This window comes from Nematolebias whitei, chromosome 5, assembly GCF_014905685.2.
Source record: "Nematolebias whitei isolate Nwh7 chromosome 5, NemWhi1, whole genome shotgun sequence".
Lineage (NCBI taxonomy): Eukaryota > Metazoa > Chordata > Actinopteri > Cyprinodontiformes > Rivulidae > Nematolebias > Nematolebias whitei.
Genome location: NC_056502.1, coordinates 38,283,552 through 38,297,719, shown reverse-complemented (window position 1 = coordinate 38,297,719; position 14,168 = coordinate 38,283,552). Strand labels below are relative to the sequence as shown.

At 41.8% G+C, this 14,168-nt stretch overlaps 2 protein-coding genes across 2 annotated transcripts in view; one reads left to right on the top strand and one right to left on the bottom strand.

The window, feature by feature from the left end:
• ibtk (inhibitor of Bruton agammaglobulinemia tyrosine kinase) overlaps positions 1 to 3,413 on the bottom strand; it is a 28,908-nt gene extending 25,495 nt beyond the window's left edge. Inside the window, exons 1-3 of the mRNA XM_037676445.1 lie at positions 2,880 to 3,413; positions 1,320 to 1,416; positions 927 to 1,051 (exon numbers count right to left, since the gene is read on the bottom strand). Coding sequence (XP_037532373.1) covers positions 927 to 1,051; positions 1,320 to 1,416; positions 2,880 to 3,203 — 546 coding nt within the window. The 5' untranslated portion in view covers positions 3,204 to 3,413. The remainder of the gene's footprint in view (positions 1 to 926; positions 1,052 to 1,319; positions 1,417 to 2,879) is intronic.
• Positions 3,414 to 7,860: 4,447 nt separating this feature from the next.
• Positions 7,861 to 9,540, top strand: tpbgb (trophoblast glycoprotein b). The gene has a single exon (XM_037676446.1). It carries the CDS (start codon positions 8,208 to 8,210, stop codon positions 9,336 to 9,338), a length of 1,131 nt encoding a protein of 376 aa, XP_037532374.1. The 5' UTR covers positions 7,861 to 8,207; the 3' UTR covers positions 9,339 to 9,540.
• Positions 9,541 to 14,168: the final 4,628 nt, after the last annotated feature.

The window sequence follows — 14,168 nt, the reverse complement described above, 5'->3', positions numbered from 1 at the left end:
AGACTACACTCGGAGCTGCCGGGTCATTGTGTGGTCATGACATCGGATCCACCTCCCACCTTCAAAACACACACACACACACACACACACACACACACACACACTTAAACATACTCCACATAGCAAGTTGTGTAGGTCACAAGCTCCTGTAAGCAACATGCACTGACAGCTGGCACACTCATCGTATTTCATTCAGAAAAGTACGTCCATTTTACCACAATGCAAATCCTCTGGAAAAAAAAGATTATAATTACAACATTTTGTTGTATTAGTTAGTTTACACAGTACAACTGGCAGTGGGCAGATAAAACGTGCTCCAACTCATCCATTCAACTTAATGTCCAAATAGCAGAATACTTGTCTACATGCCAGGTTCATTGTGTATTAAATTAGGATTATATGAGAGCAGAGCAGAAAAAGGAACCTTAACACAAATATGTCTTTGATAACAAACACTGTGTCCATGGTTGACTACAGCATGTAGTATGTTTACCTACTACATTTATTTAAAGCAAATTCATTAAATGTAAAAAGTATTCATAGTTTCCACAGCTGCAGCTTTAAAAAGTATGAACCACTTCAAATCAACCGCAGGGGAAAAACAAAACAAACCACTGATGAACCCTAAGGAGAAGGTTATGTAATACATGACTCAAGAGAAGGGCGTGGTCTGCTAGTTCAACCCAACAGCGACTTATCTCCAGGGCACAGAGGGTTTTATTTTTTACTTTGAAGTAAACTGTGTTTTGACATCGTCTTGATTAATGAGGTGTGTTTTCTACAAAGAAGAGTGATTCAGTGTGGGGGAAACCCTGCGCCGTATGAAATTGTGAGTTCAGCTCTCTCTCTCTCTCTCTCTCTCTGTCTGTCTCTCTCTTTCTCGAGAGAGAGAGGGATGACACAACAACCGTGTGCAGTTGGCTTACCTGTTTGATATAAACTCCAGTCCTGGCAAACACATCCACGAGCTCAGGGTGCTGTCGGCTCTCCTGATTGCCATGGCCGAGACTAAAATTAGTATTGTTTCCCCACATGTATACTTCTGTTGGATCTGAAGTGAGGAAACCACCATTAAGAGCACAGCCAGAGCACCATCTCAACAACAGGCTAGATTTAAATCATAAAAAAAGTTTCATTTCAATTATATTTGGTACCAGTAATTATTTAAAATAATTCTGCAAATTATAATATATACAAAGACCACATTAGACAGGGACAATTGCATCTATGTATAGGTGTAAAAAAAAAAAAAAAAAAAAAAAAAAAAAAAAAAAAACAAGAATGAGTTACAATTATGATCATCTTTCATTTTTTCTTACCAGTGTTTTTAAAAACTACATGCGCTGGTCGGTCCTTCATTGTTAGGTCCAAAACAGAGAGACCCTCCTTATCTTGAATGGAGGGGGTCCCACCATGCTGAGGAAAAACAAAATGTAGATACATTTCTGTCCTGACTGACCTCTGCAGTAAAAGCAGTCTGATCAAATCACAACAGTTCTGACAAAGTTGGGACTTTGTGTCAAAGAAATAAAATGCACTGTAATATTTGCACATTTCTCAAGACCATATTTTATTTGGAATGGAATAAAAAAAAAAAAGAATACATGTCAAACATTTAAGCTAAGAAACTGTAGCATTTTTTAAAGAGAAATTAAAATAAATAAAATATAAACTTGATAGCAGCAACATCTATTAAAAGAATTTGGACACTGACAACAAAAGGCTGCAAACGTGATTAAAAAAAAAAAAAACAGCTGAAGGAGCATTTTCAAACTAATTGGGTTAATTGATAACAGGTCAGAAGGACTGGGGGAAGAAAAAAAAATGTCTAAAATGAAATGGAACAATTTCAGAATAATGTTCCACAACAGAACGTTGGGAAGACTGAACATCCCATCATCTACAGTTCAGAATAACATCAGATTTCAACAGTCTGTAGAAACTCTTAGAGGTAAAAGAACGATGCTGAAAGTCAATACAGCAGTCCCTCGTTCATCGCGGGGGATCCGTACCCTGAAGACCCGCGATAAGTGAAAAACCCATGAAGTAGGAACAGTAGTACAAGTAGAAAGTAGTAGATTTTATTATTGATATAGATATATATTAAGGAGTTTTAAACCCTTCCCACTCTTGCAATATTCTAAACAATGTTTCTAAACTTTAAACGCTCTAAAAGACACAGAATGTCATGATTTAGCTCTGTGCCTCGTCTGCTCTTTGCCACGCCCACCTCTCTGCACCTAAACACCTGATCAGCTATTTAACTGCAGCAAGAAGTTTATCCTGCAGTAAGGGCTGCAGTAAGGGCTGCACAAAGCTACAGGGGTACGCTTTTTCCGTTACTCTGGGCCACACAAATGTGCAGCAGGTGCTAAATAATTTCAAATTATTTTAAATAAAAATTTCATGCCGAGCGTGTGGCTCATCCATCAATAGCTTATTGTGCATCATGCTCAATCTTATTTTGAAAAACCGTAATAGAGCGAATCTGCGATAAACGAACCGCGAAGTAGCGAGGGACTACTGTATTGGACATCTGTGATGCTCAAGCCCTCAGGGGCCACTGCATTAAAGCAGGTTCTCATTCTGTTCTGGACATCACTGTATGGGCTCAGGAGCACTTCCATAAATAATTGTCAGTAAACAGTTCACTGCGCTCCTCCAGACTAAAGAGGAGGGGGACCATTCAGCCTATTTTATTTACACAATGTCACAATGTTTTTGGAACTGGGATTGTAATTAAAAAAAAAAAAAAAAAAGAATAAACTTCAGAAAAATGTAATTTTCCTCATACCATAATTAAATCTGTTATCCTTTTTCATAAAGCCTGAGAAAATACTGACCATAAAAATGAATGCAATCTTTTTTGATTACGGTACCTTGACCATTGATATGAGACAGTGGATTTGTCCATAGAAGGCACTACGGTGCAGAGCGGTCCAGCCAGATTCCTTATCCTTCACCATCAGATCAGCACACTTGCTCTCCAGCAGCCACTCCAGCAGGGCCTTCTTTCCCAGGGAGGCTGCGAGGTGAAGGGCTGTACGACCAAAGGAATCCCGCAAGCTGGTTGCATTGTGGCAGTGTGAAGTCAGGAATGCTCGGAGTTTCCCCTCAGAGCCACTAGTTAGAGCTGCGATCACCTGGTCCGCGTGCTGCTGTGACCGGCACTTAGGAGTGCAGTCCGGCAGTGCCAGATTCATCCTGGCATCCAAGTCTTCGCCGTGAAATCTCCTCCCTGTCTGCAACAAAGTCCTTCCAACAGCCCACCACCCACAATCGCAAACAAACTCAAAAATTAGTGGAACTGCTGTAACAAAGAAACTACACTGCAACTAGTCATTTGTAGACCACAAAAGTTTTCCAAGGAAAAACAAAAAAGTATCCACATTAGGTCAAGATGGTTTGGATTGCTAGAATTGTGCTTGTGTTAAGTTCCACTGCACCCTAGCTACCCCAGAGCCTTCAGCTGGCTTGCTTCAGTCCACCATTTCGACCAAAAATCGAACACAAACGAAGCTGCTCACAGCATACAATGGCATCATGAACTCAATAAATATAAAATGTATCATGCGATATACAAAATGATACAAAAAACGTCCATGTCAAGATTTTCAAAAATAGGTTGTTTTTTTATCCAACCATTTACAAAAGGCAAAAATTTCAACAACCCTGACCTTCTCGTCCTGCTGTCCAACCACCAAATTTGAGGGGAAAGGCCTCCTTTCCCCTCAAAATACTCACTTTCCTTTTCAAAACTCCATGATTGTAGAGTTCACCTGAGGAGGGAGAATATATACAGGTAAATATTGTGAAACAGCAACTTTCACAATACTGTATATGCAGCTCCCAATTACATGTGTGCTCACGTGTAATGGGAAAAAAGCAGAGAATGAATTTCCCCATTGGGGATTAACAAAAGTAGTAAAGTAGTCTTTATTGTTTCTAAGCACTTAGCAGAAAGCAACTTGACCTTTTCTCTGGATCATGAAACAAGCAAATCCCAGTTGCTTACTAGTTAAATACTTTGGATTACTATGCAAAGGGTGAGGGACAACATACTGCACAAACACTGTAATGATGCTAAATAAAAAGTAAAAACGTAAGCCTAAATAATATAACTTTTAAAAAGGCAAACTTCAAGATTAAGTCTTATTTAACAGAATAATGAGCTTTAAAGGCGTCCCCATTCTCGGGACTCCTTGCTCAAATCGTGTTATCCAGATGTGAACAAGAGATAATAAACAAAAAAAGTATAAATAAATAAATTAAGAAAGGCTGTGAGTCATAAAACTAGCTACAGGAGCAAGCTAAGCGAAAGCTAATGTTGCTATCTGGTATTAGCTGGATTCGTAGTCACAATATTATATAACCTGAAACACGGAGAATAGGTATAAACAACGGATGGTCAAAATAATCTACAAATAAAGGTTTCACATATGTAATCATCCATAAAAATCAAACAGATTAACCGGTGCAAAATGAGCTAGCCTCGAACCTGCACGAGCGGTTGTTTTATGCAAAAAATAAAAATAACGTCTTGTGTTTCCTTACCTTCCGCTAGATAAAGAAAAAAGAATTAATTGCAAAAGCCATATCAGCGACGTACATCCACTGAGACATGACTACAAATAAGAGATGTTAGCGGCTTTTAAACCCGTGATAATACTGAGGCCCGAAATCTTGCAGGTTAGATTAAAAACGCCTACTCAACATGGAGACTTCTGATTGGTCCGGACGTGTGCATGCTAACATCCTATTGGTTAATTTTGGGCACGTCGAACAAATTAGTGCTGTTGCTGTATGACGTCATACAAGTGCCGTTTTTTAATCTTAAAGGTTTAAAGTTACGAATGCGTTATTACATTTATACATTTAGCCTTTAAAAATATAATCTTAAAACCTTTTTATTCGTGCAGGGTTTTTTTTTTTATACCTAGTGGCTCTCAGGAATTTTTGTATTATTTTGTTTTTGCTGGTGAAGCTTCCAGGTCATGATCAATATATTAAAAAAAGGTTTAAAAACAAAAACAACTGCACTGTTGTTTTTTTTGTTTTGTTTTGTTTTTTTACTTTTTTAATTGTATTGTCTTTATTGTTTATTTTTAACTTTTGTATTGTGAAGCTCTTTGTGAACCTTTTGGCTTTTAGAAAAGGCATCTATAAATAAATATTGATTGATTACATTATGGGTAGTAATATATTGAATTCTGTCTTGCAAGTTATTAATAAGGTAGAATAAAAATGTATTTAACATTGTCTTAGGGTCACTGATATCTTACAACTTATGGGTGATAGAAAATGTTTTTTTTTTTCCAACATGTGATCAGCTTTTGAGCATGCATCCCTGTAAACATGGGAGATGTCTTTCAGAATCTTGTGTATTCTCCAGGAAAACATCATGTAAGATACAATAGTTTCCATCTCCAATAGGCTTTTGTTGGGTATCGGTTTCTCCCACAATCCAGGTATCATGGAAATACTCCGACGGTTGTCTCATTGATCCAGGCTAAGAATTTGAGAAGGCCAAATAGAGTAAAGCTAGAGTTACACACTGGTATCCACATCAGGGGCTTCAAAATATGATAAATTGATGAGGATGTGCCCTTGTCCTTCAGGCCTATACACATCCACACTGTTTCTTCTCTTAATCCAACATACATAGATTCATTTAGATTAACATAGAGTTTATTTTGTCAAAAAAAGTGAAAATACAAGTTTGACTCTCTTTGAAATAGTGTTCTTAATAACCATCAAGTATTAAATACATTGTTTTCACAGTATTTTACTTGTCTGTTTCTCAACATTTTGTGGATAGTTTTTTATATTGAGGTAAACACTTGCACCCAAATACCATTTCTTTTCTTGCTATTTTAGAGCGCTTGTTTTCTAACTTCATTGCAACAAGAATCAAGGAACAAAAAGAGCACTGACCAAGAAAAGATAAACAACAATCTATAAAAAGAACTAGGAACGTGAGACTAACCTGTAAGGATGAATGAAAAAAAACAAACAAACAAACAAAAAAAACTCACATATAAGTAGCATTACCAAATACATCACAAGCATTTATTGAACTGAGAAACACTAAAGAAAAATAGTTAGTTAATTCATCCATCCATCCATCTTTTATACATCTTTCTTCCTTTTCGGGTCATGGGGGTCACTGGTGCCCATATGCCATCAATATGTGAGAAGTGGGGGACACCCTGGACAGGTCTCCAGTCCATCACAGGGACACAGAGACAAATGAGACAAACAACCATTCACTCTCTCACTAGAGACAATTTAGAGTTACCAATCAGCCTAACATGCATGTTTTTGGTCTGTGGGAGGAAACTGGAGTATCCAGAGAAACCCACACATGCACGGAGAGAACATGCAAACTCCACCCAGAAAGGTCCCGGGCCAGGATTTGAACTGGTGACTGTCTCGCTGAGGGGCAGCATCTCTACCAACTGCTCCACCATTCAGCTTCAAAAGTACTTACAAGTAAATAAAACACCCCCACCCCCCAAAAAGTTTTAAAATGTGAATTGTCATAAGATAGATAGTATAAGCGTGTAAATTACAGCCAAACAAAACCTATGAGAATTGTGCTGCTGTTGTTCGGTGTATTGTTTTGCACTATTAGTGACTGGCATCTATTTTAGATCTTTTAGTGTACTGTTGGGTGTTCGTTTAGCGTATATCTTAGATCCTTATTTACTGTTTCTTTTTACACTTTATATTAAGCTATTGTTTGATGCAACTGGGAGCTCGTGAACACAATTTCGTTCCACCACATGTACCACATGTGATGCGAACGACAATAAAGAAACCCTGACTCTGATCTTCTTCTCCTTCTATCTTTCTTCATAATAGCGGTAAATATTTTTCATCCAACCTTTATTTAAACAGGTTAATCCCATTGAGACTCAGGGACTCACTTACAAGAGAGACCTGATTTTAACAGAGTGATGACAACAGTGGACAACAAAGACAACAGTAGACAATCATAAAGGATGTGTACAAATTGAGAATAACAAGTAAAAATAAAATGGTATTTTAAAAAAGTAACAAAAAACAGCTAGATTGTCGATGTAGAAAACTAAAATCAAGAACGTGTCTGCATTGTTTTTTCCCAGGAACTTAACTAAATAAATTAAATTAAATAAATAAATTAAATATCATTTTAGTAGGGCAGCACGGTGGCGCAACCGGTAGAGTTGCTGCCTATTAGCGAGAAGGTTGCCGGTTCAAATCCCGGTCCGGGTCCCTTCCTGGGTGGAGCTTGTATGTTCTCTCTGTGTGTTTTCTCCAAGTACTCCAGTTTCCGCCCACAGACCAAAAACATGCATGTTAGACTGATTGGTGAGAGAGTGAATGGTTGTTTGTCTCTATGTGTCCCTGTGATGGACTGGAGACCTGTCCAGGGTGTCCCCTGCCCCTTACACAGTGGATGCTGGACATGGGCTCCAGTGACCCAAAATGGAAGAAGCAGGTAAAAGATGGATGTGGCAAATGATTTCTCTTTTTTTTTTAAACAATTTCACTTTGTTTTAGACTGTTTATGAATTCAACTAAAACGGTTTAACTTAAACTTTTACAGAACCTGAACGTTTTTTTTTTTTACAAAGCTTTAAAAAAACAAACAAACAAACAACAACTAAAAACAACTTGTTAAAATTTCGAAGTCCCGGTCCCCCCCTGTGGTTGAGTAATGGTACGGTCCATCGCTGTGGTGTAGCCCGGTCCCCCCCTGTGGTTGAGTAATGGTACGGTCCATCGCTGTGGTGTAGCCCGGTCCCCCCCTGTGGTTGAGTAATGGTACGGTCCATCGCTGTGGCGTGGCCCGGTCCCGCAGCTGGTTCTGTTCTCCACTCGCAGCAGGCTGCTGGAAGTGCGTATGAGATGAATGGCTCCTCAGAGAGAAGCGGGGCTTTGTCTGTGAGAAAAGTGACAGCCCGAAACAGTTTTTCCGTGAATGTTCTCGGCTCTGTGATCGATTTATCCGTTTCATTTTTGCCGGAAGGACCTCTAACGAGCGCGAGGTTCGGGCAGAAGTTTTCTCGGAGATGTGGACTTTAAGAAGGACTTCATGAGGGGAGTCTTATGGAGCTGCACCGTGGATCTGAGGTGGGAAACACGGCAGGGAAACTTTGTCCTCCGCGCACGGACACGGCGGCGGTTTGGTGAAACGCGGATTTTGCGCAGCCAGATTCAAGATGCGGTGGAGCTCGTGCGGTTCTGACCGCGGGGGGGACCCGGGAAGACGTCACAAGTCCAGTAAGGTCCGTTTACTGGTCATCCTGGCTCTGGTCCTGCCGTCCTGCCTCTCCTGTCCGGACAAGTGCTTGTGCTCCTCACAGACTGTGAAATGCCAAAACCAGGACTTGGACTCGATTCCACATTCCATACCGGCCAATACCAGATTCCTGTTCATCACTGGAAACAACGTTTCCCAAGTCAGTGAGGCCTCTTTCCCAGTCCGCCTGGACCTCCTAACAGAACTTTATCTCAGTGGGAATCGGATGGAGCGTGTGGATGCGAAGGCTTTTAAAAACTTGCCAAACCTCACCCGGCTGGACCTGAGCAACAACAGGTTCCAGACTTTTAGCGGGGCAGCGTTCCCTGATGGCGGCAGGCTGCAGGTCCTGAACCTCAGCGCGTCTCTGAACAATCGTAACTTCACAGACGAGCTGCTTTCTGTCCTCAGCGGTGCTAATCTCTCCCCGCTCAGAAGTTTGGATTTGTCCAACAACGATGTGGTGAGTCTGCCAGACGGCATCTTCACCGGCTTGACCAACTTGGCCCACCTCAACCTGCGGAACAGCTCCCTCCTCGCCTTCCAGAACCAGACCCTGCCCTCGCTGCAGGACCTGGACCTGAGGGACAACAGCCTGAAGGATCTTCCCACGGCCACGCTGGCAGAGTTCAGCCTCGTACCTGGCCTCCGCGTCCAGCTGGCGGGGAACCCCTGGCGCTGCACCTGCTTCATCGAGGACCTCCTGGCGTGGCTGAAAAACTCCACCCAGGTGTCGGACGTACGGGAGCTGACCTGCATGGACCCGGAGCTCCTGAGAGGCCGACCCCTCCTGCAGGTGGAGCTGTCCCAGCTGAAGTGTCTGGATGACATGGACGCCGTGCTGGAGACGTCTTACGTATTCCTGGGACTGGTGCTGGCCCTGATCGGCGTCATCTTCCTGCTGGTGCTCTACCTGAACAGGAAAGGCATCAAGAGGTGGATGTACAACATCCGGGACGCTTGTAGGGACCACATGGAGGGGTATCAGTACCGGTACGAGATCAACTCTGACCCACGGTTGGCCAACCTGAGCATCAACTCTGACGTGTGAGGGGAACACGAGGCTCCGTCTTTAGATATCTAAGGACTTCTGCTCTTAAGATTTGCATGAACGTCTTCCCATTTCCCTGCCACCCCTTTAATCAAATGTTGCATCTCTCAAGACTTCTTCGGCTCCTTTTCACCACTTCCCTCGGCCGCATGTCCCGCACAAATACCAGGCAGCCAACTGTTTGCATGGGCAACGAATGACGTGTCGTTTTTGGAGTGAAATGTTTTGTTTCAGCTTCTTCTCCTTGGGAAGAAGCTGAAGACGTTCATTGACTTTTAAAGGAGATGCCGAACATGCTCTCATCGCATCCATCTCATTCTGCCACACAGGAGTCACGCAGCTCGTCTGTCTTTTTTTAAATGTGTAAATGTCTTTTTGACTGATTGTTATACACACTGCCTAGAGTCTGGATTTAGTAGATGGATGTGGTTGCTCCTTTTTTCTCTGTGACGATGTTTAGCTAAATAAAACGCCCCTGGATTGCTGGTATGTGTCTGGACTGAAGGCCTTTAATCAGCGGGCTGAAAGGAATGTGCACTGTGGGCCACACGCACGCTCCCTGAGGCACGGAGCGCACGGGAAAACTGTAAATCTTACCCCGACTTGTCAACAAGTTCAAACGTGTGCGCGTCAGCTGAGCCGCTGTTATCTCCACGGCAACGGGTTAAGTGCTGTTTGCATCGAGGGGCGTCGCAGCCGTGCGATGGGAAGGTCTTGAATTAAAACGTGCGCACCTGAAGGAGGTGATGAGAGTAGCCAGCTGTTTTCTCCCCTTTAATTTGCAGCCAGACAGCATCTTTCAAACCCATCATCATACGCGCTTCAATACGCTCCAGCTGCTGGGAAAAAAAAAACGTGTTTGACGTTGTGTGAAATATGCAAATGAAACCAAACCCGCAAATCTCGTGGGGCACGCAGAGGTATTATGGAAATGAGCTGAAGCCGCTCGGCTTTTCACGTAGCGCCGTTTTTAGGGCCTCCACGAGGAGATAAAAGTGTCCGCTATTAGTGTTTTTATAGCCAACTGTCCACTACAGTGCACATGAATAAATAATGTGTGGTATTCCTTTGAAGGGTGGCGTTTGTTTCGTCCGAGCGCAGGAAGCACTGAACTTCCTCGGCCTTTAGGTGAGCTCATAGATGGATCTTAATCACTTCCTCCCTGAAAGTCACTTCTCCTAGAAGTGGCCACTTGAAGTCTGCAGCCGAATCATTGTCAGTAGAGGAGCGGAGTCCTTGCACAGATGTTCACCGCAGTCCGTCACGTCTGTGCGTAGCAGCAGCAGCTCGGCTTCTCGGGGTATCTGTGTGTTTTAGGTGGCATCACTGTCAGTTTTGTGTGGTATGAGAAAAAGAAGCACTGTGCTCCCGACACCGTTACAACTCGCATGTTTAGTTGGACACGTCCCCTCCTGGACGTCTCCTCCTCAGGCTGATGTTTGTTCAGTAAGCAGCATCGTCAGCTCGGCGATGAGGAGGAAATTGCTGCTGTGTGTAATATCGCACACGGTGCTGTTCATTTCTCTCTTCCCCGTGTCCTTGTGCAGCTCCGCAGGTTCATTTAAGCTGTGAAAGGATCCCTAGACAAAAGGCAGTAATAGTTGCACTGTTGCTGCGGTTTCTTCATTATGCATTTGTAATTGCAGCGGGCACGTTTTGAAAATGTAAGCTCTCGCTTCACGTATTGTTCCCTGGAGCGAGGCCTCCTCACCTCTTGGTCCCAGGAGGGACGCACAGGTGCAGGCTGTTTGCAGTCTAATGTTTCCACAGAGACCGGCGGCGGCGAGACCTCCTCCTCCTCGCGCACGATGCACGTCTAATAACGTGCTTTTTGCTCAGCCACGCCTGGCAGAGCTGCTGTGATTACAGTGAATAAAAAAAGAGGTGAGACGGTGGATGGCTGAAGGGAAAACGAATCGAATGAATGAGAGAACTCTCCGTTCTCCGAGGATGCCTTCTTCTGGGTGGAGCCAGCAAACCTTTGTCTCTTCAAATGTCTCCGCTGAGCCTGGGAGGGGACACGGGTGGTCTCGGGCAGCTCCCTAACTGTTGGACCATCACCTTCAAAGGTCTGATGCTGTTCTAAACATCTGGATGCTGGGAGCTGCTGAAATCTGTTGCCTTAGGGCCGGGGCTCAGAGTTTTTGGGTTCAGGGACCCCCTCATAACCATCATGTTTATTAAATAATTTTCTTCAGTTTGTCTCTTTAATGCAGTGGAAATATTTGTGTAACATAAATCCTTAAGACCTGTTCTTTAAAAGTGTTAATACAATTTTTATACTTTTAAACATTTTTCCATTCAAGACACAATGAACAAAATGTTTAATTTCAACTTCCAAAAATTACAGTTTTGAGAAAATGAACAGAATCAAAAACCACTTTAAACATTTACCTGTTCACTCAATGAACACAATAAGTGTATTGTCACTTCTTTAAATTATTTACATCAAACTGAGCAGAATCATAAGAGCAGTAGTCGGACCAAGAGTCCGCTTCATTTGTGAACTGATCCATGCTGGAATGGAAAGAGGACGGGAGGTCTGGGGCTCCAGAACATTTTGAATAAAGTAGTTGTGAGTTCCTGCACGTTGGTGTATTTTAACAGGTTGTTAAACATCTACATGCTTGTAAATTAAATTTTTATATATTTTTTTTGTGGACCCCCAAGCACCGGCTCGTGGACCCCTGGGGGTCCAGGGACCCCAGTTTGAGAACCACTGCCTGGATGAGAGCAAACATCAGGAACTGATGTGTGGGACTTGATTTATATCTTTCAACAAAGACTGAGCTGAACTCATTAAAGAAGATAGAGCCAACTTTAAAGTTAACGGAGGTGCAGTTTGGAGTTCATGCATTTGTTTATGTTAATGCGGTGAAGGAAGACCTTGTTTTTAAAAGTAAAAGTCCTAAATGCAACTATTTTTTATGCAGTTAAATTAAAAAAAAAAAAAAAACTTTTGCTGGGTTTATCCTTCAGATGTTTAGGAAATAGAGTTTCAGTTGTTTGCTGGCAACAAACCCAGAGCTCCTCTTTGGGCACTCCACCTGAAACGCTACAGTTGGGTCACTCGGACTTGCTCCTCAAACATCTCATCCATCTTGCAGAGGTCGGCTGCAGTCAGTTATGTCACAGTCTCATATAATCTGTGGTTTTAGCACCAGCAGCATTTATTAGTTATTCTTTCCTCATCTGACTTCAACCATTCAGGGAGCGCCTTCTTTCAGACAGAGACCACCCAGGAGGAAGAAGTGCTGCCTTCAGGAACGGAGCGAGGAGGTTCCTTCTTGTCAACCCATGAGCTTCTCTGCAGGGTTTCAGATGAAGCCAGCAGTGAGGAGGATGTCAGTGACTGGGATTGACAATTATTTAAAGGTGTGGAAGGAATGTGTATCATCACCACCTTTCATACCAGAGCTTAAACTTGATGTGTTATCCAACAATTTTCAGTCAGGTCATCTGGACAGTTTCGTTTTTTGCTGAAACGTTTCACTTCCATCCGGAAGGTTTCTTGAGTCAAGGAAACACTGAAAATTGTTGGATTGTATACCTGGATTATTGAGCGTGGACTTTTCTGATATCCAGTGATTACTTTCTGCAATCTTTATTAAAATTGGTCTCAGTTCGAGAGGTTTTGCTAACTAACATGAGCACAAACATCATCTGCTTTTGCCTTTCAGTGGTGGCTGATAACCAGGTCAGAGGACTGGGTTCTTGGTCCAGTACTTCAGCTGCACAAGGGATTTTGAAAACAAATAACTAGAGAAACTGAATTTCTTGTGAAAATGCAGTGTGAATTCTTATTGTAGAAGAACTTGCTGAAAAACATCTGAAATTAACTAAAAAAAACATGCTGAAATTGAAGAACAAGCCTAAGTTAGCAAAAGAAAGCAGAAAGAACACATATGTACTGAATTGGGTTTAAATAAGTAGAAATGAGCACAGAAATTAGCTTAAAAAAGGTCTGAAATTAGCCAAATATAGCTGAGAAGTAGCTAAAAAGGCAGAAAGAAGCTTAAACTACCAGAAGGAAGTGGAAAGAGCTGGACTGAGCTAATAAAAATGTGGAATTAGTTGAAAAAGCTAAATTTAGCATAAAAACAGCTAAATAGTAGCTGAAATAGCAGAAAATGGTGAAACTAGCTGAAAAAAGCATAAGCTGAAATTAGCAGAAGTTAATTGGCTGAAAGTAGCAGAAATTACTGTGAAAAACTAATTTATCTGAAAACAGCTGAAAATTACTAAAAAAGCTAGCTGAAAAAGTAGAACAAGTTTAAATTACTAGAAGGAAGTGGAGAGAGTACAGTTTTGCTGAATGAGGCTGAAATAAGTTGAAATTATTGCAAAAAATGCAGAATGCAGAAAAAGCTAAAATTGGCATAAAATAGCTAAATAGTAGCTGAAATTGCTGAAACTTGTATAAATAAGCTGAAAGGGGCCGAAAGAAGATAAAGACAAAATCTTCTAGTTAGCAGAAAGAATCTGAAAGGATCACAAAACAGCTGGATTGTTTTTAGTTATTATTTTCACAAGGAAGCTGAACCAGAACAAAACGTGAAAGGAGCAGTGAAAGGTTGTAAACAGATCTAAAGACATGAAGGATGGAAAATGAGCTCAATTCATTTTCTATGTGAAAAAAAGTGGCAGAAAAATATTGCAAACAGCTAAAGTCCTCTTGGCTGGGGTGAACATTACCAAAAGTCATAGCACCCTTCTCCTGAACGAGCTGAACATTTTGATAAATGCTTTGTTGAAATAGCACAAAAATTGCTTCATAAACATTCACACTATTACAGTTAAATGGCATCAGAAAGTCTTACCAGTCCCCCC

Bases quoted from the DNA above. Each gene is read 5' to 3' on its own strand.
- tpbgb (XM_037676446.1), top strand. From the start codon at position 8,208: ATGCGGTGGAGCTCGTGCGGTTCTGACCGCGGGGGGGACCCGGGAAGA.